This window comes from Pelmatolapia mariae, linkage group LG3_W (assembly GCF_036321145.2).
Source record: "Pelmatolapia mariae isolate MD_Pm_ZW linkage group LG3_W, Pm_UMD_F_2, whole genome shotgun sequence".
Classification (NCBI taxonomy): Eukaryota; Metazoa; Chordata; class Actinopteri; order Cichliformes; family Cichlidae; genus Pelmatolapia; species Pelmatolapia mariae.
In genome coordinates, this window is record NC_086229.1 from 30,355,028 (window position 1) to 30,377,335 (window position 22,308).

The window sequence follows — 22,308 nt, forward strand, 5'->3', positions numbered from 1 at the left end:
GTCTAACTTGTAAATTGAACACTAAATTTTCTTCTTTCTATCTTGAACGTAATTAAATCATGTAAGATCTGTATGGAATTCAACAACTTAATTTGTTCTTGTTGAGATGACATGATACAATCTAGTAGGAGTGGTTAATTGCTGGACTCGTGAAATTTACAAGATCACTTGAGATTTCAAACTGCAGGAAAATCACTAGAGTTATAAGAGGCAGATCACTACACACACAACGTGTATGCTATTGCTTTTTATTGTGGTTTAACCTGTCAAGGACAAAAGCGTACAGAAACTTCTGCATCAAGCCTTGAAATCATAGCTTTCCTACTTTTGTCAACCCTGGATTGGTGACATGGTGGTTAGCGCTGTTGTCTCACAGTAAAAAGGGTCTGAGTTCAAATCCACAATATGGCTAGTTTGCACTGGTTTCTCCCTGGGTATTCTGGTGTCCTCCCACAGTTAAAAGTCATACAGTTATTAGATTTAGCTTAGGTTGATTGGTGATTTGGAATTCACTGTGAATGCAAATGGTTGTTTGTCTCTATGTGATTGACTGGTGAGCTGTCCAGTGTGTACCCTGCCTATAGTAGCCCAGCGCCCCTGCAACCAGGATAAAGATAGGAGGATGTTAGTTGTTGTAGATCCATTCAACTTTTATGTTAACCAGACTCTAGACTTTGTTGAAAATTATGTAATATGAAGACAACATGTAGTATTTAACTGATCAAGTAGTGCTGGGGTAAAAGCTATTGAATAGTGTTGAAATAAAATGACAAAATTGTGAAGGATTAAAATATTCCAAGAGCTCAATTTACTTAATCTAAACATATTTCAATCACGTTTTATGAACACAAAATGCACATGTTTATTGACTATGAATAAGTTGTGTTGCTTTAACTCAGTTGTTTAAGTTTCTGCCAAAGCAAAACATTTGTGTGCAACCAGTGTCCACTATTGAATCAATTAAATCCAACATGGCCTTTTTTTCAGTGTACACGGGTATTTTTGAAAACGCAGCTGTTTTGTCCACACCTAAACGGCGTTTAGGTGATTTTTAAAAAGGAGATTTTTTTAAAAGTCCTTTTTTTCCCCGCTTACGTGTGGACGAGGATTACAGAGTTCGTCACGCAACGTCAAAGGTATGTGCCTTTTTTCACGACACGCTGTGCGCCACGTTATTGTTTACGTGAGATGAATTTGCAGAATGGCAGATAGAGACAAAATACTGTTACTGTTAATCTGACTATCTTCAGGTTTTACACGCTTACATACACACACGCAGCTACTGTCCCTACATTTAGAAAGGCAGAGGCGTTGGGGTGTGATTATTTTACTGTAGTTATTTTTTTCATCTGTAATAATATTCAACATTGCTATCAATGCATTTTTCAAAAAATGTGCAAAATTGGTTTAAAAACATAAACACCTGTGGGATACTGTTTGTCCGTGATTTGAACAGCCCAGCGCTGCTCCCGACACAGGTAAAAACCAATTCTGCAGGGGAGACCTACCTCAGCACTTGTGCAGGTGAAACCAAAGGGAACATATGCTTCACCATATTTTCTAGTCTCTGGCTTAGAATGAAGTTGGTTTGGAAACATATTAGGCTATGCTTCATCTCCTGCTTTGCGTTTCTGTGGGTGCCCCGTGCTAGCAGTGTCCAAGCGTTTTGTCCCCCCCCTTTTTTTCATACCGCGTCCCCTCTGCAATGACTCTGCGCCCCCCCTAGGGGGCGGGCCCCACACTTTGGGAAGGTCTGGTGGACCCTGTTTACTGGGATAAACTGTTGTGTGAAAACTGCCACAGGCTGGGTCTGTGAACTAGCATTTTGCGTTTATTTTCTGTATTGTTGACTTATGTTTTTACTGAAGATATGTTTAGTTCTTGTGGCTTCTATTATTTGGATAGGATTGAGGTTCTTTGTAGCATGACATTATTTTGTTAGATTCATCTAGTTATCTTAAGCTCCTAATTTGCTTAGTCTTTAGTTCTGTTTATTTGGTCACTTTGTGACCAACTAAACTAAACACCTTCTGTGTTTAGTTTATCTTGTTAGTTCATGTCTTAAGCTGTCATGTTTCATGTCTGTGTGGTTAATGTTTGCCTAGCTCATATCATGTCTGCGTCCTCTCCTGTTTCCTGTTTAACACAGGGAGAGAGAAAGCACGGGGAGAGCACAGACATAGCGGGCTGGGGAAAACATGCAATAAAACACAAGGAGGGGAAACGAGGACTCATAGATACACAGAGGGGCACACAGGGGGTAAAGTCACGAGGGGAAATCAAAGAAGCAACATCTTAACAGAACAATCTAGGAACCATGGCATAAATAAAGAACAAAATACAAAAACACACGAAAACTAAGAATGCTGGGTCAACATGACCCATGATCATGTCACATAGTCTTTCATGTACCAGTCCAGAATTCCGTTCTTTGCCTTTTCATGTTGTGTTCATAGCTCATAGTTATAGTTCAAAGTCACAGTCTTAGTAATTCTTAGTCTTTAGTTGTTTCCCAGTTTAGGATCTTTGTTTAGGTCATTGCCATAGTTTATGTTTGGTTATTTTTGCTTTAATTTTTACCGGCCCTAATAAAGGCTTACTTTGAGTTCAGTAAAAGTTTTGCCTCCTTCGTCTGTGTCCGCACCTAGGTCATCCAAACACCCTCCATGCGGTCTGCACCCGCAGATCGTGACAAAAACAGGTGGTAGTGGAATCCTTTTCTTTGAGTTTGATCCCATCAATTGTAGACCTGACAGTTTCTGACATGGTACAACCTTTGACTAGGCAGACATTGTGGATATCCGCAGACTGATATTCTTTTTGGGTGTTTTTTTGAAGTCTTGGGCTACTTCGTCTAGTATGAAGGTTGTATCGCTCTGCATGTCTGAGAGTGCATAAACTAGCGGTTCTTGATCTGACTGCTTAGTAGATGATACTCAGATTGGCAAGAAAGAGGATGTTTGTGTGTTTACACCCTCTTGGATGACTCTGTTGGAAGTTGCTGTTGCAGCCCTTTCTGTGGTGTCTGCCTTGTCCTTTGAGATGTTACCTCCATTTTGGTGCATTGGCTTTTGACAGTCTTTGAACTTGTTAACATGCAAACATGTCAGATGTCTCCTTTGGCATTTCTCACATGTTCTTTTGTTATCACATTTTCTTGAGTGATGACCAGTCTTCAAACATCCAAAGCAAAGCTTCTGTGTGTGTTCAAAAGTAACACGATCCTGAACAGTTTGGCATTTGTCTAGGATGTATCCAATCCTTTTGCAGAAACACATGATGGAATACTGCTTTGCGTTGTGCTTGTGGTCAGAGTCTTTGCTTGAACTATTTGGATTCATGGATGCCTTGGTTTCTCACTTTCAACACTCTTCAGTGCTTGTATTGAGGAAATGGGATTACAAACAAGATTTGCTTCCTTTCATAGGAAGTCAACAAAACACCTTGAATGGTGGTTACTCAGCCTTCACTTGTTTGACTTCCATCACTTTACAATTCTAGCTGGAAACCAACCAAAATGGAAAGTTAAACAGAATCCTTTGACTCTCGGTGCAGTCATTCAAGACCTCCAGAATCTTAACGTGGGGGATCGCAGCCTCACAGCTCTTGAGAAAGTCTGCACATTCTCATAGCTCGCGAGCATCTTTAGAATATATCTTTGGCCATGCATGCAGCTTGTCCCAATTAACAATGGGTCTCCGAAATGTTCTATAAAAGCTTCCAGGCTAAGTCATATGTTGTTTCTCTGCCCAGTAGAAGAAATACTTCCATGGCTTTCTTTGCTGTGCTATCTAAGTACTTTCTTAGGTAATATCGTTTTTCAGTCTCTGGAATGTTTTTTCTTTATGTTAATATTTCAAAGTATAATTGCCAGTCTATAAATTTCAAGAGTTCTCCTGTAAACACTGCAGGCCCTGATGTTGGGAGCCGTGTTGCACTCATAGCTTCTACTAGCATATTAACCAGATCTGAGCTATTCTTCTAAAACTGAGGTAACTGTTGTGAACAAGGAGCTTGACTTGTAACCACTAGGGATTAAGGAATGAATAGGGGATTTGATGCATTGAGAGAATGGGTTGTGACTTGAAGCTCTGGTGGTATTTCAATACCATACAACAAATCAGTTGCTTCTATGTTTTCTTTAGCTTCATCATAGACCCTCACTCGAGCTCTAGCAGGATTGAGCTTCTTTACTTCTTCTGACGTGCAAGTTTTCTATGTGTGTGTTCGATTTCTTGCTGTCTGGCTAGGTTCTCAGCCTCGAACATTTGAAGTTCTGTTTCTTCCCTTTCTTGCTCCTCCAACACTGCCAAGACCTTCTGAGTTGCAGCAGCTTCAGCTACAGCCTCTATTCTTTTGACTGAGTAGCTGCTAGAGATAGTAGACCTATATCCTGATTGATGAGACAGTGGTCTGGAAAAAGAACCTGTTGAGCCTAGCACAAAAAATTAGGCCAAGGTTCTTCGTCTTCTCTTTATCTGCTTTTTGACCTTTAACCCTTTAGAGCCGAGCGTAGCGCCCCCGCTACGATTTGCGTATCTATTTTTAAATCCCTGTATCACTGCAACCACGTAAGCTAGCGCAATAATTTTTTTTGCATATGAAACCGGAGAAGTTGTACTTACATCTTATGCCATCAGCTTGTCCTAGGTCACGGTTTTCTTCCACATATAGCTTTGCAAAAACTGCATAAAAAGCGCTTGCAGCAACAAAAACATAATATTCCAGAAATACGCTTTGCCGATCCGATCAGCTGTTCATAACACTTCCTACGTTGGAATAGACGTCAGCGTGAACTTTCGCATGTTCGCCATTACCTGCCCGAAACCGGAAGTGATGTCATTTTCGCGGAAATGTATTTTTTTTTTTACTGTCAGGGCCTCAGAGCCTATACTGGTGTTTTTAAAAGTAATCTTTGACTTTATGACTTTCTGTGTCGTTTCTGGGATGCTTAGAACTCAAATTGCACTGCTGGAAATAGTTTATTTTGATGCATATGCTGCTTTTTTGCAAATTTGCACTATAATATTTATTTTCGTTTTTCCTGCAGTATATAAAAATTGGTGTATTTCAAAAGTAAAACTATGAAGACACTTCAAATAAATTTCCTGTGGTGGGAAACTAGTTTGTGCTACTTTTTTGTATTTACAGTTTTGAGGAATAAGCCTCTTAAATTTCTCTAACTAGAAATATATGTTAAAAAAACAAAAACGATTTTGAATTTTTTTGTAGTTTATTGCACTTTTTTGCAATTTATGTAATTACTATGCACTTAATGCATACATATTATTAAAATTTGGGCTGTAATGGTTGTATTGATGTATATCAACTTGAAATGCTCCCAAAATTGGCACTACAGCATGTAAAAATATAATATAAGCTCTGGCGGACTTGGTTCTATGGTAGGTCTTAAAGGGTTAAGCTGTCTCTCTGTTCTTTGAAAAATGAATCCTGAGAATAACATGCATGTATCAACCCTGCACCTCAGGTCTAGTTCAGGGGTTTGCACTTGACGCAACTCCTCATAAACTGTCCTTATGTCTTCATCTGTGTTCCTGATTCTTTGTCCATCTCTTGTTGCTTGAGACTGAATCAATTATTTCACCAGATCTGTCAGTTCATCCAGTCTATCACCATGGTTAACTTCTGCTGTAGCACCTTCACCATCCTCTGCCACTTCATTAACCCACTGGGGTCGCATCCCTTGACCCCAGTGGGTTAATTAAGTGGCAGAGTCAAAGTCCCATGACCAATTTAAGACAAAGCAACAAGATGCAGCAACCCAGAGTCTCCATTCGAAAGTGAGGACTTCAAACTACCAGTTTTTAAATTGTGTTAATAGGCCAGAATTATGATTAAAAAAATACACGCAATGTTTTTTTCTGAATAAAACAGTGGCATTTACTATGGGTAGAAACGGTAAAGGTGTTCTCGTGAGACATTAGCCCTTACACATTACACATGTACAAGTAATCCATTATAGATCAATCATCCAGATCATGAGCTTTACACAGAACATTGTTTAGCATCATTTGCAACTGCTTCATCAACATGGAGCTCTGAGTGTTTATTAAAGAATCATTGTGTGAAAGACGCTCTAACACAGCTCATCGCAGCCTTTAGCTGTGAGCACACAATGTCTCACATTTACATTCACTTTACTGTTAAATTCACTCAATAACTTTAAACAGCTGTTAGCAAGTGAAAATAGCAAAGATTTCAGGGCTGGGCTGAGCCCCAGTGTTTCAACATCATAGTAACACCTCACACAGTCACAACTCATCAAAACTCATCAAAGCTCATTATCATTAGGACACATTTAAGTCAATATCATTTCTCATTTCTGTGTCATCATCCATCAAATGTTGATACATAGTGGGTTTGTCATTCTTTCAGCTGACACTGAGATGAAGCAGGAAAGAAGCAGCTGATATTTGGACAGCACACATGATGGAAAGGAGGATTTCAGTTGATGTGCACATGAATGATTTGTGTTTCCTCTGCAGGTGAAGGTAGAAAGTGTGTGTGAGCTGAATTGAGCAGCATGGATCAGTGTGAGGACAGAGAGGAGGGAGTCCCTCCCTCTAAAAGCACTCTGTGTGGGGAACATGAGAGCCAGACCAAAGCTCAGAGGTGAGATGACCATCTCTAACTGTCCATGACTCTTCTCCATGTCACAGCTCTGCACTCACATCACTGCTCCATCATTATTCACAGAAACCAACCTGGACCTCCACCCACTGTTTCATCTAAGAGCAAACGGATGAAGAATTTCTTTCGTGATTTGGGGCGAAAAAATACATTGGATAAAAAGTAAGTTCATGTCATTGTTAAAGTATCTATCTATCACTTTATGTGTGATGAGGTTTTTACTGAAGAGCTGAACTTTTTTAGGATCCATCAGAGACTCAAACCTGGACCTGAACCCAGGACTGTGTCCTTAAAGAGTGACTGGTCAGAAGAATGTTTAAATAATTTTAAAGGAAAACAGTTTTCTGCTACAGAAAGATGAGCTCTTAGTAACTATTTTAACTATATATATATAGTTTTAACTATTTGTTGTTCTATATGAGCTGCAGACATGTCATTCCCTTGATCCTATCTAAACTGTCTCTTTAAAGAACTTAAAATACACTTTGTTGTTTAGAAACATGAAATTAAATTACGTTTTTAAAAAGCAATCTGTAAAGCTAGCTGACGAGAAAACCCTGGAGTTTAACCTGCTGTGGGGTTGTTGGTTTTGAGGTGGTACTTAGAGTCTTTGACCTTGAGTCCCATGACCTTATTATTCGGGTCACATGAGTGAAGGCATGGGTGGGGGTTGAAATGTGTGGCCATGGGTCTGTGGACTCTGTTATAAGTGTCTGTGGTAACATGTATTTGCTGGACAAATAAACAGTTTTTGTAGTTTTGCATCTGTACATCACCACTGTAGCTTAAAATCAAATAATCAATATATGATTCAAGTGCAGATTTTCATCGTTATCATAAGAGGGTTTAGAAAATCAGTTTTAACTAAATGTCCCTGGATAAACTAGCATTAACATCACCTAACTAATACAAGGGATGTCCCTTTTCCGTGTCTGTATTGACTTAATGAAGGTGCAGTTTATATAACTACATATTTTCTGTGCTCTCTTGTTTCATTTCTTTTCTTTTCTTTATGCCAGTGCATGGTGAGTCAAAGAGTAGTTACTAGTCTGTGTGTGTTGTTTTCTTTGGCATTTAGGCTTTAATGAGCATGGTGCAGTCCAGGAATAATAACTTATTTTCTTTTATGTCCATCTGGTGAGCTTGATGGTTCGATCCAGTTTGTTGCTGTGTTTGGTTAAAGCATCTAATTCTTCAGGTGCTTATTGTTTTATTTCTTTTCCTGTACTGTCTGGCAGTGTAGTAATCAGAAATCTTGTCTGAAGGTTAAAAAAAAGATAAGTGCGATTTATTTTCCCAAGTAGACCATTATGGCTTTTGCTTGGATTGTTTTATTTTGAGTTATTAAAATCACAATGGACAACAAAGTGGGACGGAAAAGAAAAAAAGAGAGACAAGTTGGGAAGATATTTAACAGAAGGGCACAGAAAAATATCAAAGAAGCGGGGAAGAGGAAGAAAAGAAAATGTTCTTCAACACCTGCTGAAAAAAACAACAACAGAAAAAAAACCCAATAACATCAAAACAGGGAAACCACAGCAACAACACGAATAAGCATGAGTGACATTAAATAATAACTATTAAATGTTACTGAGCCACACACAGTATTAATGATACTTGACATTTTTAGAGGTAGCAGCTGACCAAGATAGTGTGCGTCTGTGAGTACCTGTTTATACGCCTGTGTGTGTGAGTGCAGGTATATTCATAAAGTTTATCCACACAACTGTCTAAAAGATGCAAGATGGCGCTGGAGTGATGGCAGCCTTTCCAAGTAGCTCTAAAACACCATCCTTGTTTCTTAACTTTTAACTATCTTTAGACTAGTCTTTCAAACTTTTTTCACGGCAATGTGTCACGGTGTCACATAGGCTGTGTTCACTGTTTCTTCTGGTGAAATCATCTTCTCATGTTTTTATAGAAAGATGATGAAAGAACCTGTAGAAGAACCACTAATCAAAGCAGCTTCATCAGCAGGTAGGAGACCAGTGGTTTGTGTGATGACATCTCTAGATATTAGGTAGATTTCTTTCCCTTTTTGTAATGTCTTTTGGAAAAATTGCCAAAGCATTTACACATCGTTATGTATATACAGTGGTCCTTTGCTAAATGCGGTTCAACCTTTCATGGCCTCACTGTTGTGCAGATTTTTTTCTTTGTGCAATTTTGCATGCTTTGTTTTGTTTTGTTTTGTTTACTGCACTGTTAGCAAAACAAAACAAAACAATCAGGTGTTCTGCGTCCTGATTCGCTGTAGACCATTGTCAATCAATCTCGTGCCGTGTCTCCTGTACAGTACAGAATGCGTTCAGCTTGTCAAATTTACATAAATCTTTGATCCCTAGCAATATGACTATGAAGTGCTGTTCTGTATCTTTGTTTGTTTTCTCCCTAACAAACACAACAATGTCAATAAAATGTTTTGCACCGTTAAAGGCACTTGCGGTAGCACCAAAAAGGCAGAGAAAGATGCGAACCATAAGCGAAAAAAAACAGTCAGATAAATCAAACTTTACTCAACTCATTCTTCTTGCTTCCTCTACTTCTGTACCATTGATTCATTAACGTTGAATTCTCTGGTTTGAACTTTATGTTTAAACAAGAGAGGAAAGTGTGAAAATGTTCATGCCTGTCTGAGAAAAGTGGATAAAGTATGTAGTGAGGGGTTTTACAGCCTTAAAGCATTTATAATAATTGTAAAAAATAAAGCTGGCTACTTCATGGATTTCACCTATCGCAGGTTATTTTTAGAACGCAACTTCCGTGATAAGCGAGGGACCACTGTACTTGTCTTTAAAAAACAAACAAAAGCAAACAGTTTTTATGGTCATGTTGAAATGTGTTGTAAAATGTCTTAATCCTTCTTTGGCACATTTCCATTGCATGATAACTGCCAGTCTAAGAAACCTGGAAAAGAAAGCAACTGGCATTTTTAAAAATTTTGAACCAACAGACCTCAAAATTCAGTATTTAAATATGAGATGATGGAAGATTTTTAAGATTCAGAGTTTCTACTTTTAAAACAGCAAAGTTTGAGTGGGATACATGTTCATGTCTCTTTCTTCTTCTTATAGAGGAGGAGCTTGTCAGGGTGCGAACAGCCTTTGTTTGGAGAGTTTCAACAGAAATCCTTAAACAGCTCCTTGAGGCCCTGGTAACTGATGGTGTCTTAAATGAATTAGAGAAAGATTCGATACTGGAAGGGAACCCTGTCAGAGCAGATAAGGCCCGCAGCTTCATCGATACAGTAAGGAAGAAAGGGGACAAAGCCTCCAGGATAATGATCCGACATCTTCAGATCAAAGATCAATCTCTTTTCTCTCAACTGCATTTATACTCTGATCCATCTGCTCAGCAAGGTAAGGTCGCTTTTTTCTGTAAGAATGGTCTCTTTTCAGTGCTTGTTGAGATGTGACAGTGTAAAACCTTAGAGATCAATATAACAAAAAACAGAAGGCAAGAACTTCATTCTACAACATGCATTTGGATTTGTTATACAGTGCTGCTCACAAATAAAAAAAAATCCAAAAGGTCATGCAGGACTATGAAGAAATTATTTCACATATGTGTTTGACTTAAAACAGACTACACAGATTAGTTTTAAACAGCTGTTCATCAAACTGGAACTTCTTAGCTGTATTGACTTGAGAAGTCTTATTTAGTTGTTAAAATTGATTGCCTTAAAAATGTAAGCATCATTTGTGTGACTTCTTGAGTGCTTTAGAATCCCTCGAAGAAAAATTGTTCCATTCTTCTGAGAGTCACAAGGTGTATATTCCCCTTTTCTAATTTAGAGTTGGAATTTAATGTGAATTATTGAATTCTCCTCATATGCTCTTTTGAAAACGTGGTTGTAGCAGTAGGGGACATCTTGACAATTCAATTTGATAATAGTTAGTGCCAAAATTTGGAGAAGAGGCTGTTGAGAGACAACGCCGGTCTCTCCGATTCTTTTGTCTTGGTAGAGATCATGCAGAGATGTTTCCAAGTTTTACACAATCGTTTTATTACCCATTTTCCTTACAGATGCATCTGGAGATCAGTACCCTGCATCCTATGCATTCCTATGCTAAAGGCTGATCTGAGGAGCATACCTCACACACACGTTTATAGAGTAAGGGAGGCTGCCCTTTGGCACTCCCCTCAGTAGTCTTCCACTACTCTCTCTATTGCTTACCCTGGGGTTTCCCTCCCTCAGGCTTGTACCTGTGGCTTCCTTTCCTGGCCTCTGCAGTGGGGGTTGGGTGTTCTCCTGCCCTGCACCCCAGTTTTTTGTTCCAATTCCAAAGGATTTGAAAAACAGGAACCTCATTAGTGATCTTTAGCACACATAGTGATATTTGTGCCCATCTTTCATCAATGTCAGAAGCCTATATGAAACCAAACACAAACATTGTGAGGGAGATGATGTTACTAGATATCAGTCATCATCATGCCTCCTGCCCTGTGTGCAATCACTAAAACACACAGAGATGATAACATGAAAATATAAAAGAATATTTAAAAAACATTAATCTGGTACCATAACCAGCTAATCTCATAGCATATCTTGGCAGAGATTTAAGTAGTAGAGTCAGAATAAAAATTTAAAAAAAAATCAAATCCAAGATAGAAAATGTGCAAAGAACCACCGACCAAAATGTAAAGAGTAAGAAACCAAGAGTTCACAGTGAATGATAACAAAAGTACCTTTTGTCCTTTTCCTCCGGGCAGATACCCTAAAATTGAAGCTTTTCAGTTTAGTCATAATGTGACTGAAAGCATTTTCTCTTTACCTTAATAGCAGAATGGTGCTGTTATAATCCATGACATTTTGTCTTTGTTGTAATTTTAGATCTACATCAGTCCGAGGAAAACTCAGAGAAAAAAGCGAGAAGAAACAAGTGTGTTTACTATTATTGTATATATTTTTATTTATTCAGAGGCTCTTCAAAATTGTCAGCCTAGACTTAAATCTGCTCTAAGGAAGAAGTTCCAGTGTGTGTTTGAGGGCATCGCTAAAGCAGGAAACCCAACCCTTCTGAATCAGATCTACACAGAGCTCTACATCACAGAGGGAGGGACTGCAGAGGTCAATGATGAACATGAGGTCAGACAAAGTGAAACAGCATCCAGGAAACCGGACAGACCAGAAACAACAATCAGACAAGAAGACATCTTTAAAGACTTACCTGGAAGGGATGAACCAATCAGAACAGTGCTGACAAAGGGAGTGGCTGGCATTGGGAAAACAGTCTTAACACAGAAATACACCCTGGACTGGGCTGAAGACAAAGCCAACCAGGACATCCAGTTCATCTTTCCATTCACTTTCAGAGAGCTGAATGTGCTGAAAGAGGAAAAGTTCAGCTTGGTGGAACTTGTTCATTACTTCTTTACTGAAACCAAAGAAGCAGGAATCTGCAGCTTTGAAGACTTCCAGGTTGTGTTCATCTTTGATGGTCTGGATGAGTGTCGACTTCCTCTGGACTTCCACAAAACTACAATCTTAACTGACCCTAGAAAGTCCACCTCAGTGGATGTGCTGCTGATAAACCTCATCAGGGGGAAACTGCTTCCCTCTGCTCACCTCTGGATAACCACACGACCTGCAGCAGCCAATCAAATTCCCCCTAACTGTGTTGACATGGTGACAGAGATCAGAGGATTCACTGACCCTCAGAAGGAGGAGTACATCAAGAAGAGATTTAGAGATGAGGAGCAGGCCAGCAGGATCATCTCCCACATCAAGACATCACGAAGCCTCCACATCATGTGCCACATCCCAGTCTTCTGCTGGATCACTGCTACAGTTCTGGAGGATGAGCTAAAAACCAGAGAGGAAGGACAGCTGCCCAAGACCCTGACTGAGATGTACATCCACTTCCTGGTGGTTCAGGCCAAAGTGAAGAAGGTCAAGTATGATGGAGGAGCTGAGACAGATCCACACTGGAGTCCAGAGAGCAGGAAGATGATGGAGTCTCTGGGAAAACTGGCTTTTGATCAGCTGCAGAAAGGAAACCTGATCTTCTATGAATCAGACCTGACAGAGTGTGGCATCGATATTAGAGCAGCCTCTGTGTACTCAGGAGTGTTCACACAGATCTTTAAAGAGGAGAGAGGACTGTACCAGGACAAGGTGTTCTGCTTCATCCATCTGAGTGTTCAGGAGTTTCTGGCTGCTCTTCATGTCCATCTGACCTTCATCAACTCTGGAGTCAATCTGCTGGAAGAACAACAAACGACCTCCCAGAAGTCTGAAACAGCAGAATCTTCAGTGACAAAAGAATTTGCAGAGAAAGACTTCTACCAGAGTGCTGTGGACAAGGCCTTACAGAGTCCAAATGGACACCTGGACTTGTTCCTCCGCTTCCTCCTGGGTCTTTCACTGCAGACCAATCAGATTTTCCTGCGAGGTCTGCTGACACAGACAGGAAGTAGCACACAGACCAATCAGGAAACAGTCCAGTACATCAAGAAAAAGCTCAGTGAGACTATGTCTTCAGAGAAAAACATCAATCTGTTCCACTGTCTGAATGAACTGAATGATCGTTCTCTAGTGGAGGAGATCCAAGAGTACCTGAGATCAGGACGTCTCTCTAGATATAAACTGTCTCCTGCTCAGTGGTCAGCTCTGGTCTTCATCTTACTGTCATCAGAAAAAGATCTGGACGTGTTTGACCTGAAGAAATACTCTGCTTCAGAAGAGGCTCTTCTGAGGCTGCTGCCAGTGGTCAAAGCCTCCAATAAAGCTCTGTAAGTATATCTGCACATTTAAAATTTTTATTCTGACCTTTAACTCGTTGCTTCTAAATGTAAATAGAGGTTATTGTGGTTGGTTCTTAAATATCTTTGGACTCTGGAAGGAAGCCGAAGTACCGGGAGAGAACCCATGCAAACACAGGGAGAACATGGAAACCAACCAGGGTCTTTGCCCCCAGGGATTCCACCATTTGTCAGATGTTGGTGGAAACAAACTAAGGACTTTGTTGTTGTGAAGCAACAGTGTAAATCACAGCACCACCATGCTGCTAAAATGTGCTGCTGAAAGGTGCACACAAAGGTGCTGTTTTATTGTTTTTAAGACTTTAAGTCTTTAAACAATAAAACAGCATAGTCATATAAATTATGTTGATTACAAAATGTTAATATTTGTAAATTAAAACATATTACATTTATTAATCATTTAAATTCCCTTTCCTAGACATCCTTAGGACATCTAAAAACATTACTCAGTACAAAGTTCAAATGTTGAACATCACATTGACCTCCAAGTTAGGTCACATTTGGCTGGCCAATTCATGGACCTAGTTTGGACGTCATGTAGATGTCCAGAATTAGTCACGGACCAGTGTATCCAGTGTATCCACATGACATAATCAATGTTCACGGGATAATAGCAGACGCTTAAAAGTTGATGTCTACCATAAACCAATGTATATGGATCGGAATTTAAGGTCTGACTCACCATCCACACATCCTGGACAGAGAGGAACGCTGGTTTGAGCGGGGAGTCAGAGAGGCAATTTACATGAAAAGGGAAAGACCATCTCTGTATCGAGGAGCTGGCCTATCTGTCACCATCCTACAATGCTGTGATTGCAGCCATTCTCTAACTCTCTGTGAATGGTACTCATGGCCATTGATCAATGGTCATAATCAGTGATCAGTGGTCTTTGATCAGTGGTTGTTGATCAATGGTCATGACAAATTGCATATTAAGGATCAAGGAACAGACCTCACAAACCCATTGTTCATTAATGGTGCTAATTTCAGTCATTATGCAAATGTACTGTTTATAAGAGTGGGGAAACCTGCAGTCAGCTGATACTGAAGAAGTCACTTGGATGAGTGATTAAACGTTTCTCCCACTGCCAATGCTACATCCACATGAACAGAATCAGCGCTTGGGGATTTACTTACCTGGATAACTGAACGTGCATCAAGACATTTTTGCTATAATAATATCCCTTTCCCACTAGTATCTACGAGGTTTGACTTGAAGCAATTTGACTCGACACATTTTTGGTTGTTACCCATTGCAATTGAGTACCACCTATTGAGTTTAGGGTATTTATAGCAATGTGGCTTAAGGTCCCATGGTGGTATTTGTATATGATACATTTGCCACAACAAAGAACATCTAGTCAGTGGTATATCTGCTGCTCAGTATATGAATTTGTCTCGAACAGAGGCAAGTTAGCAAACTATTGGAGTTGCAGAAAGGTGCAACTAATAAGGTCTCTAAAAGTACAGCAAGCTGTTCATACCTGAGGCCTTGGGAAACTACCAGACGAACACTCACAGCCTGTACCACTTGAAGAAGTACGCAAGAAAGGCCATACAAGAACCATCCAAGGTGCACTCTCAGTGGCAGGTGAACAATATGAGAGCAGTCGCACCATGACCGGAGACAGAGCAGTACTGAAAGATTATATGAGAGAAAGCTGCAATCTATAACAGCCATGCTCAGTGCTAATGGATCTAAGAAGAGACCACAAAATGTTCCTCTCACTGAAAACCTTACACCTACATGAACAGAATCAGATTCTTTAGATCATAGCAAAAATTAATTTCACTAAATACTTGCTTTTATGTCATTAGTTTTTGAGAGATAGTTTTTGAGAGTTCAAACATTGCCTCAGATAAAGTATCTCTGACCAAATCTCTCAGCCCCAAACAGGTTTCCATTTAAATATATAAAATGCAATTGTGGTTTTACTGAACAAATACCAAATGCACTAAAGTTGTCATCTGGGGAAGCAAATATACAAGATTTGATTATTGTGTTAATTATGAATTTTATTGCGTACATAAATATGTATTTTTCTTGTATATATTCAGTGCATAAAGGTATAAAGAGATTTCTTTTCATTACAAACTGCATTTGTTGTTTCAGGCTTAGTGTTCCTAACCTCTCAGAGACAGGATGTGAAGGCGTGTCCTCAGTTCTGAGATCCCAGTACTCCAGTCTGAGAGAGCTGAACCTGAGTATTAACAGCCTGGAGGATTCAGGATTTAAGATTTTTTCTGCTGCATTGGAGAGTCCACATTGTAGACTGGAAACGCTCAGGTCAGATCTTGTCTTAATTTCTTTTCATTCATTTAGAAAATCAACCAATTAAAGGATTTGGCTAATAAAGTTCATTTGTATGTAATTGTTGTTGTTTCATAATATGCATGTCCATAATAAAGTAAACAGCCTTTTTTTTCTAACTTTAACACAAAATAATAGGGATTCTTAAAAACAAACATAAAAAATAAATCAAAATTGAATATTGCTATTAGTAGTAGATCTTCACTATAACTTGATTATAGTTTGACACCAATATTTGTTTTGATGTTTGTGTTTTGTTTTGTTTTTTCAGATTGAATATTTGCAACCTCTCAGAGAGAAGCTATGAAACTCTGTCTTCAATTCTGAGTTCCCAGTCTTCTAGTTTAAAAGAATTGGATCTGGGTAACAATAAACTGCATGATTCAGCAGTGAGGCTTTTGTCTATTGGACTGAAGAGTCTCAACTGTAAACTGAATACTCTGAGGTCAGATAAAGTAATATTTTGCTTTGCAGTAATTCGTCTGTTGTGTTCACATCTTACTAGGAAATTTCTGAAGAAAAAAAAAATCAGGACTGAATGTTACTGAATTTTGTAACTCCTCACCGCACCTTAACAAAAGTTGAGTTAGTTTAATTGTTTATCTTTTATTTCTCAGACTGGACCACTGTAACTCCTTAGAGAGAAGCTGTGAAGCTCTATTCTCAGTCCTCAACTCCCAATTCTCTAATTTGAGAGGGCTGGACCTAAGTAACAATGATCTGCATGATTCAAAAGTGAATCTTCTCTCAGTTTCAGTGAAAGGTCGACATTGTAAACTGGAAACTCTAAGGTCAGGATTCAGACTTTTCTGTGATCACCTGTATAGATTTGTCAAATAATCTTTTATTTAATTTTGGGTTGAATTCGGTAGAAATATAAACAAAAGATTTTTCATATTCACATTTTTGTTTATCTGTTAAAAGAATTATTTCATGTAGTGGTCAGTTTAGAGATCTAGGACTTTTTTTTAATTTATATTGCATGTTTAAGAAGAAAATGATAACTTTTATAGCAGCTTTATTCATAAAAGAAATGGCCAACTATTGTGGCTATTTATGTCTGGGGGAAAAAAAAATAGAAAGTCAGGGCTTTGCTGAGCTTCCTGGAGCCTATTTTCATTGGCAGTATTTTTCTGTAAAATTAATTTCTTTCTTCCCACCATCACCAAAACCTGCTCACATTGGATTGTCTGATTGTGGGTTAGTCTCTAACATTTTAAGGTGTTACCTATGAATAAAGTTAAATTAATTTGATTGGACTGAAGTAGTTAGCTGTTGTTATATCTGACAAACAGAAAATGATTGTTGACAGATGGATGGTTGTTTTGTGTGTCTGCAGTCTGTCAGGCTGTATGATCACAGGGAAAGGGTGTACTTCTCTGGCTTCAGCTCTGAGCTCCAATCCTTCCCATCTGAGAGAGCTGGACCTGAGCTACAATCATTCAGGAAACTCAGGAATGAAGCTGCTGTCGGCTGGACTGAAGGATCCAGGCTGGAGACTGGACACTCTCAGGTATGGAGAGAATGTCTGACAGAGGAGGAAGAGCTAGAAATATTTCCTGTATCCTTCACTCCCATCCTTACTCTTTCATGCAAATGTAACAATAACAAAAATAAGTTTTTACTGGGCCATGTTAAAATAAATGTTTAGTTATTATTCTCTTGTTTGATATCAATAAGAGAGAAAATATGTACGAGAGATAATTTATCGTCGATTAGGCATTAAATGTAGATTTTGTCAGACTATGGGTCGTGGTGTGTGAAAGGAGCGGACTCGAACGCAGATCTCCTTTTGCAATGAGACAGTGAATTTATTTACAGTGTGAAATAATAACAGTCCAGTGTGAAATCCTTCGGCCATGGCTTCCCTTGGTCAATTCACCCAGCTCCCCAAAGTGGAGTGTGGCGATGGCAAAACAGGCGACACTCCGTGCGTTAATTTCCCGCTCATGAATCAGCTCCTGTGTTCTCCTCTCCACCTCCTGGTGCGAAAGACAAAAAGAGTGAGAAGCAATCCGAAAGGGAGTATGAAAGAGCACACTATCAAAACACTACTAACGAGCTTAGTCTAATGATCCAGTGCTGACTGAAGCCTGGTCACAGTGTTAAATACATCGGGGTTTGATGGCGGATACTTCATGGCAGCTGGTGAGTGTTAATTAATCGGCGGTGTGCAGAAACTACTTCCGTGTTGGTGGACGTGCCTCCAGGGAAGTGCGGCTCCATCAAAATAAACACAAACATAAACGATCAGGTGGCCCAGCAGAGCTGGTCAGACCCTGACACTATGTCATGGTTACCAAAATTTTAGACAGAAGCAAAGCGGCTTTCCTAGCATTTACTACTCACTCAGCTAAAAAAGGAAGAGAATAAGTGTTGCTGAACTGTACAAGGTTTGTTAGACACTTTGATGTGTGGTATGCATGTCATGACATTAGTAAACAAATATTAAAGGTCATGAATGAGAACAAAGACAAGGAAAATAAAGATAATGAAGGTCACAGTTTAAATTGGTCCTATTTAATTCAATATAGTGGCGTACTGGCAGATCCAGGACCAGTCCAAATCATCAGCAGTTTCACCATTTTCAAATCCACGTATAGACTGAAGTGTATTTGGGAAACTGCTGTTCCTTTATCAGTGTCTAATAGTATGTGTATGAGAACCATGTGTCGATGCTGAGAGAGACTGTGCTGCTCTGACCCCTCCTCCTTTCAGGGTGGAGCCTGCTGGAGTCCGATGGTTGAGACCAGGTCTGAGGAAGTGTAAGTGTGTTTTTAATGTGATTCATGAAAACAAAGCAGCACACATTCAACCATCTTCAAACTTTCACATCACTCATTCACATCTCTGATGTCAGGAGTCATCATCAAAGTGTCAATCAATGAACAGATGATGGATCAATAACTGCACCTGGATTGTGTTTGTTCTCTCCATCAGATTCCTGTCAACTCACAATCGACACCCGGATTTTATGTCTCTCCTGGTGCCTCAGTGTCCCTGTGTTGAGTTGAATGTAAAGAGTGTCTCCTGTTAGAGAAACACTCTGACTGTTGAACAGATAGTTCAGTCTGTACATGTCTGTCTCTTTCACCCAGAAACACATTTTCAGATTCATGGATTCAATCAGTTGATGTTTTAAACTGTTCTAAATGATTCCTTGTAAACTTCTTTCTCTTCAGTCCTTTAAAGATGGAAGCTCCCATTATTCCAGGATCCACATGTTGTTTTTCAGTCTTTTTCCACTCAAAGCTTCACAGTGAATATCTGTATGTTGTGTTATCTGAAGTTGCGTTCACAACCAGTTCCTCTGCATTTTCAACAAGTCTGAGCTCATTAAAATGAATCCAAATGTTTGATTTCTCTTTCTTAATGGGATGTTTCCATCATGGCTGAATAAGTGGACATCCAATAGTAATAGTACATTCAGCATCTCTCATGTTTCTCTCATTGTATAAAAACAGCTGCTTTTAAAAACGGATCCAATCACAGAAACATGAACTTCCATATTGATCAGATCAATACGTACAGCTCTGATGTCACTGACATCTCCTTGAACTCTTCATTGATGGTAATTTGTGGCCATCTGCTGGTGAGAAGATGAACTCCATGATTTCAGTTTAATGGGCACAGATGACATGAAGTGTTTTAAAACCAGCTTTTTCTAATTGTTCAGGGTCCTGCTCCAGGAAACGGCTTTCAAAATAAGTCCTCAGTCTGAGTTAACAGTCCATCAATGGGCGTTATTAGCAGTTATCAGCCCCATAACTGTGGCTCAGATTGGCCCTCCTGCACCTGCTAGCAGCCTCAGTAGGTCGTTATCACCAATTGGTGATCGCTGTGTCGCTGTTGGAGGGACGACGATGAATCCAGATCCAGTACAGACAGACTCCAGTTCACTTCACACTGAGACGGGTGCAGAGCAGCTAACTACTGATAAATGTCTATTTAATCAGTTTGAATATGATTTCCTCATGAATAGAAACAGATTTAATAATGAAAAGGCTTCTGAACGTTATTCTTTTGCCACAAGCATCATCTGTGTGATGGAAGTTGAGTCTGGAAATAGTTTTTTGCTAGTATATTACTTTAGCTGAGGCTAACTCCAAAGCACGCAATGAGAGTGTTAATAACGTTACTAATGTTCAGTTACACTTTACTAGGTCACATCTGTGACACACGTCATTTAAATAAAGAAGGAAATATTGGCTCTGTTTTGTCTGCTGTGCCCAAAAGTGACTCCCCGTATTTAAACTGCTATGAATAACTTGTTGGTCTATAATATGTGAAACACGTGTCAAATGTATCCATCATGAAAGATATCAGGTCATCTTGAGCCACAAAAACATTCCTATCATGAGGTAGAAGCTGGAATCAGTTTGTTGCAGACGTTTATATATCCGATATTTCTCCAGTTAAAAGTCACGTTGAAATTTAAAAATGTCTAATAAAAAATGTAAAATGTAATACACCAAAGAAACACATGACAAGCAACAGGGGTGGGTAAAGGGTGAGAGACAGCCAATGTAGACAGTACATCCGGGCCTGCAGCCTATGCGCTGGTCTCCATGATCCACCGTCAGCATCGGAAGGGAATAAGCGTCGAAGGCGTTTGGAAAGGGAGGGGGGAGGAGTGTGTGCATATCAGTGTATATGTATGTGTGTGTGTATCCAGAGTTCAGCTGAGACAGTGTCCTTCGCCCTGCTAGGCTAAGTAAACAGTCTTCCAGCCAACCCAGGTGGCCTTGCATGGAATGGGAAGGAACAGACTAAACACAGTCATTATCAGGGTGTTTTTGTTCAGCTTCAGCCCTGCGACCGCAGCTGGCGCCAAAGGGGTATCCGCAAGAAGTGATGGTGGTTTTACTTTACTGCGAACAACTCATATGAATTTCAAAGCTGTTCCAACAGTCCGACACTGGTCTCTCAATCTCCCATTGGAGAGCCGTGAGCTTCTCCATGATGTTATCAAACTTGTGCTCAAAGAGCCGATTCTGAGAACTCACAACCGCAGTGAGCTTCTCCAAGATGTGATCCAATTTGCATTCAGAGGTGTTATTCTGAGCGAGCCCCTCCAGATGTGATCCAGTTTGCACTCAGAGGTCTTGTTCTGAGTATTCACGGCAGCCGTGCGGTTCTCCAAGATCTTATCCGTGCTGCACTCAATGAGCCCATTTTGAGAAACTCACGCCTCGTCCCATCGTTTCAGTCCCAGCAGGCAGCCTTGTGGGGGTTTGAACAGCTGCTTCCGCTTCCTTAATTCTTCGATAAGCCAGGGCCAGGCCAGCTCCGATCAGCAAAAACCCTGTTACCATGGTTCCGAATAGGTAGATATCTTCAGCACTCAGGCTCACCCGAGCCCAGACTTCTCGTTGAGAAAGGGGTGTCAATTGCATTCAGAGACCAGTTGATCCAATCCATAATTCTCTTTTAGGTTTTAGAGAACAGACTGTGAGAGAGTGTTCCAGGGAAAAGTAATAAAAAAAAAACACGAGACTAGACAAGGACACAAGAGGCTAAGCAGGGAAGCTAAGGGAGAGGAGAGGAGAAAAGTGCGACCGCCTTCGCCGAGAGCCAAACGAACAAGTATAACTGGGATGGCCTTTGGTGACAAGACCAAACATGGGGTTAATTAAAGTTGGCCCGGCTGAAGATGCACCTGACACTCTCTGACAGCCTAAACTACCCAAAGTTTTCAAAAACCCCTCATTTCCAAAATTTATAGATTACTTTTGACAGCAGAACTGACCAAACTGTCGGGAGCATTCATTGTTTTTACTGTGCAGCTGGCTTTGCACCTGTTGATCTTTGAACTCACTTTGTCCATAAAACTGTCAAAGGTGACCCATTAAAATGATGGATGATGTAGTCTGTTAACCTTCTACACAGGCTGGGTCACATTTGCCTTCTTGCATTGAGTTGGATCCAGAATCAAAAATGCTTTGATGCTAATTTAACTGACTCCAATGTTTGGAATCATGTCTGATTTTCGTTCCACTTCTCACGTATGCACCACTTTTTATTGGTCTTTCACGTGTAATTCCAATAAAATTGATTCATGTTTGTGGCTGTAATGTGACAAAATGTGGAAAAGTTCAAGGGGGCCGAATACTTTTGCAAGCCACTGTAAGTCCCATTCCCTGTAGGCCAGAACTCCTGCCAGAGTAAGATTGCTTCCCTTTTTATGGAAGCTTTGTGTGTTTTCCAGACTTATGGAGATCTCACTTATTTACGTTTTTTTTTGTTGTTGTTGTTGCCATTTTTGTCTCCCCCCATGTGTTTTAGTTGATCTAATCAGCCAGTATTTAAGATTCTGTTTGTGTTTCGGTTGTTTGGTAGTTTTTTTTTGTTCATTTAAGTTTGATTTTGGTTCAGCAGTTTGCTGTGGAGCTTTATAAAAAAGTTTAGTTTAGTTCTGTTAAGTTTGACTCCTTTTAGGACAAAAAACTCTTATTTGAATTTTTGTAATGTTTTGTATTACTTAAGCAGAATTTTACTGTAATAAAAACAGTGTGATGATGAAATGATGTATTATACCTCTGGCCTTTAGCTATATTGGTATATTGTTAAAAAATATATAT

At 39.7% G+C, this 22,308-nt stretch overlaps 1 protein-coding gene across 1 annotated transcript in view; it reads left to right on the forward strand.

Moving 5' to 3' along the window:
- The window catches only part of LOC134621872 (NLR family CARD domain-containing protein 3-like), a 182,888-nt gene extending 164,147 nt beyond the window's left edge, over positions 1–18,741 (forward strand). The window contains exons 4-8 of the mRNA XM_063467975.2: positions 11,574–13,386; positions 15,530–15,703; positions 17,067–17,240; positions 18,446–18,492; positions 18,668–18,741. Of these exons, the coding sequence (XP_063324045.2) occupies positions 11,574–13,386; positions 15,530–15,703; positions 17,067–17,240; positions 18,446–18,492; positions 18,668–18,741 (2,282 nt within the window). The remainder of the gene's footprint in view (positions 1–11,573; positions 13,387–15,529; positions 15,704–17,066; positions 17,241–18,445; positions 18,493–18,667) is intronic.
- The last annotated feature ends 3,567 nt before the right edge of the window (positions 18,742–22,308 follow it).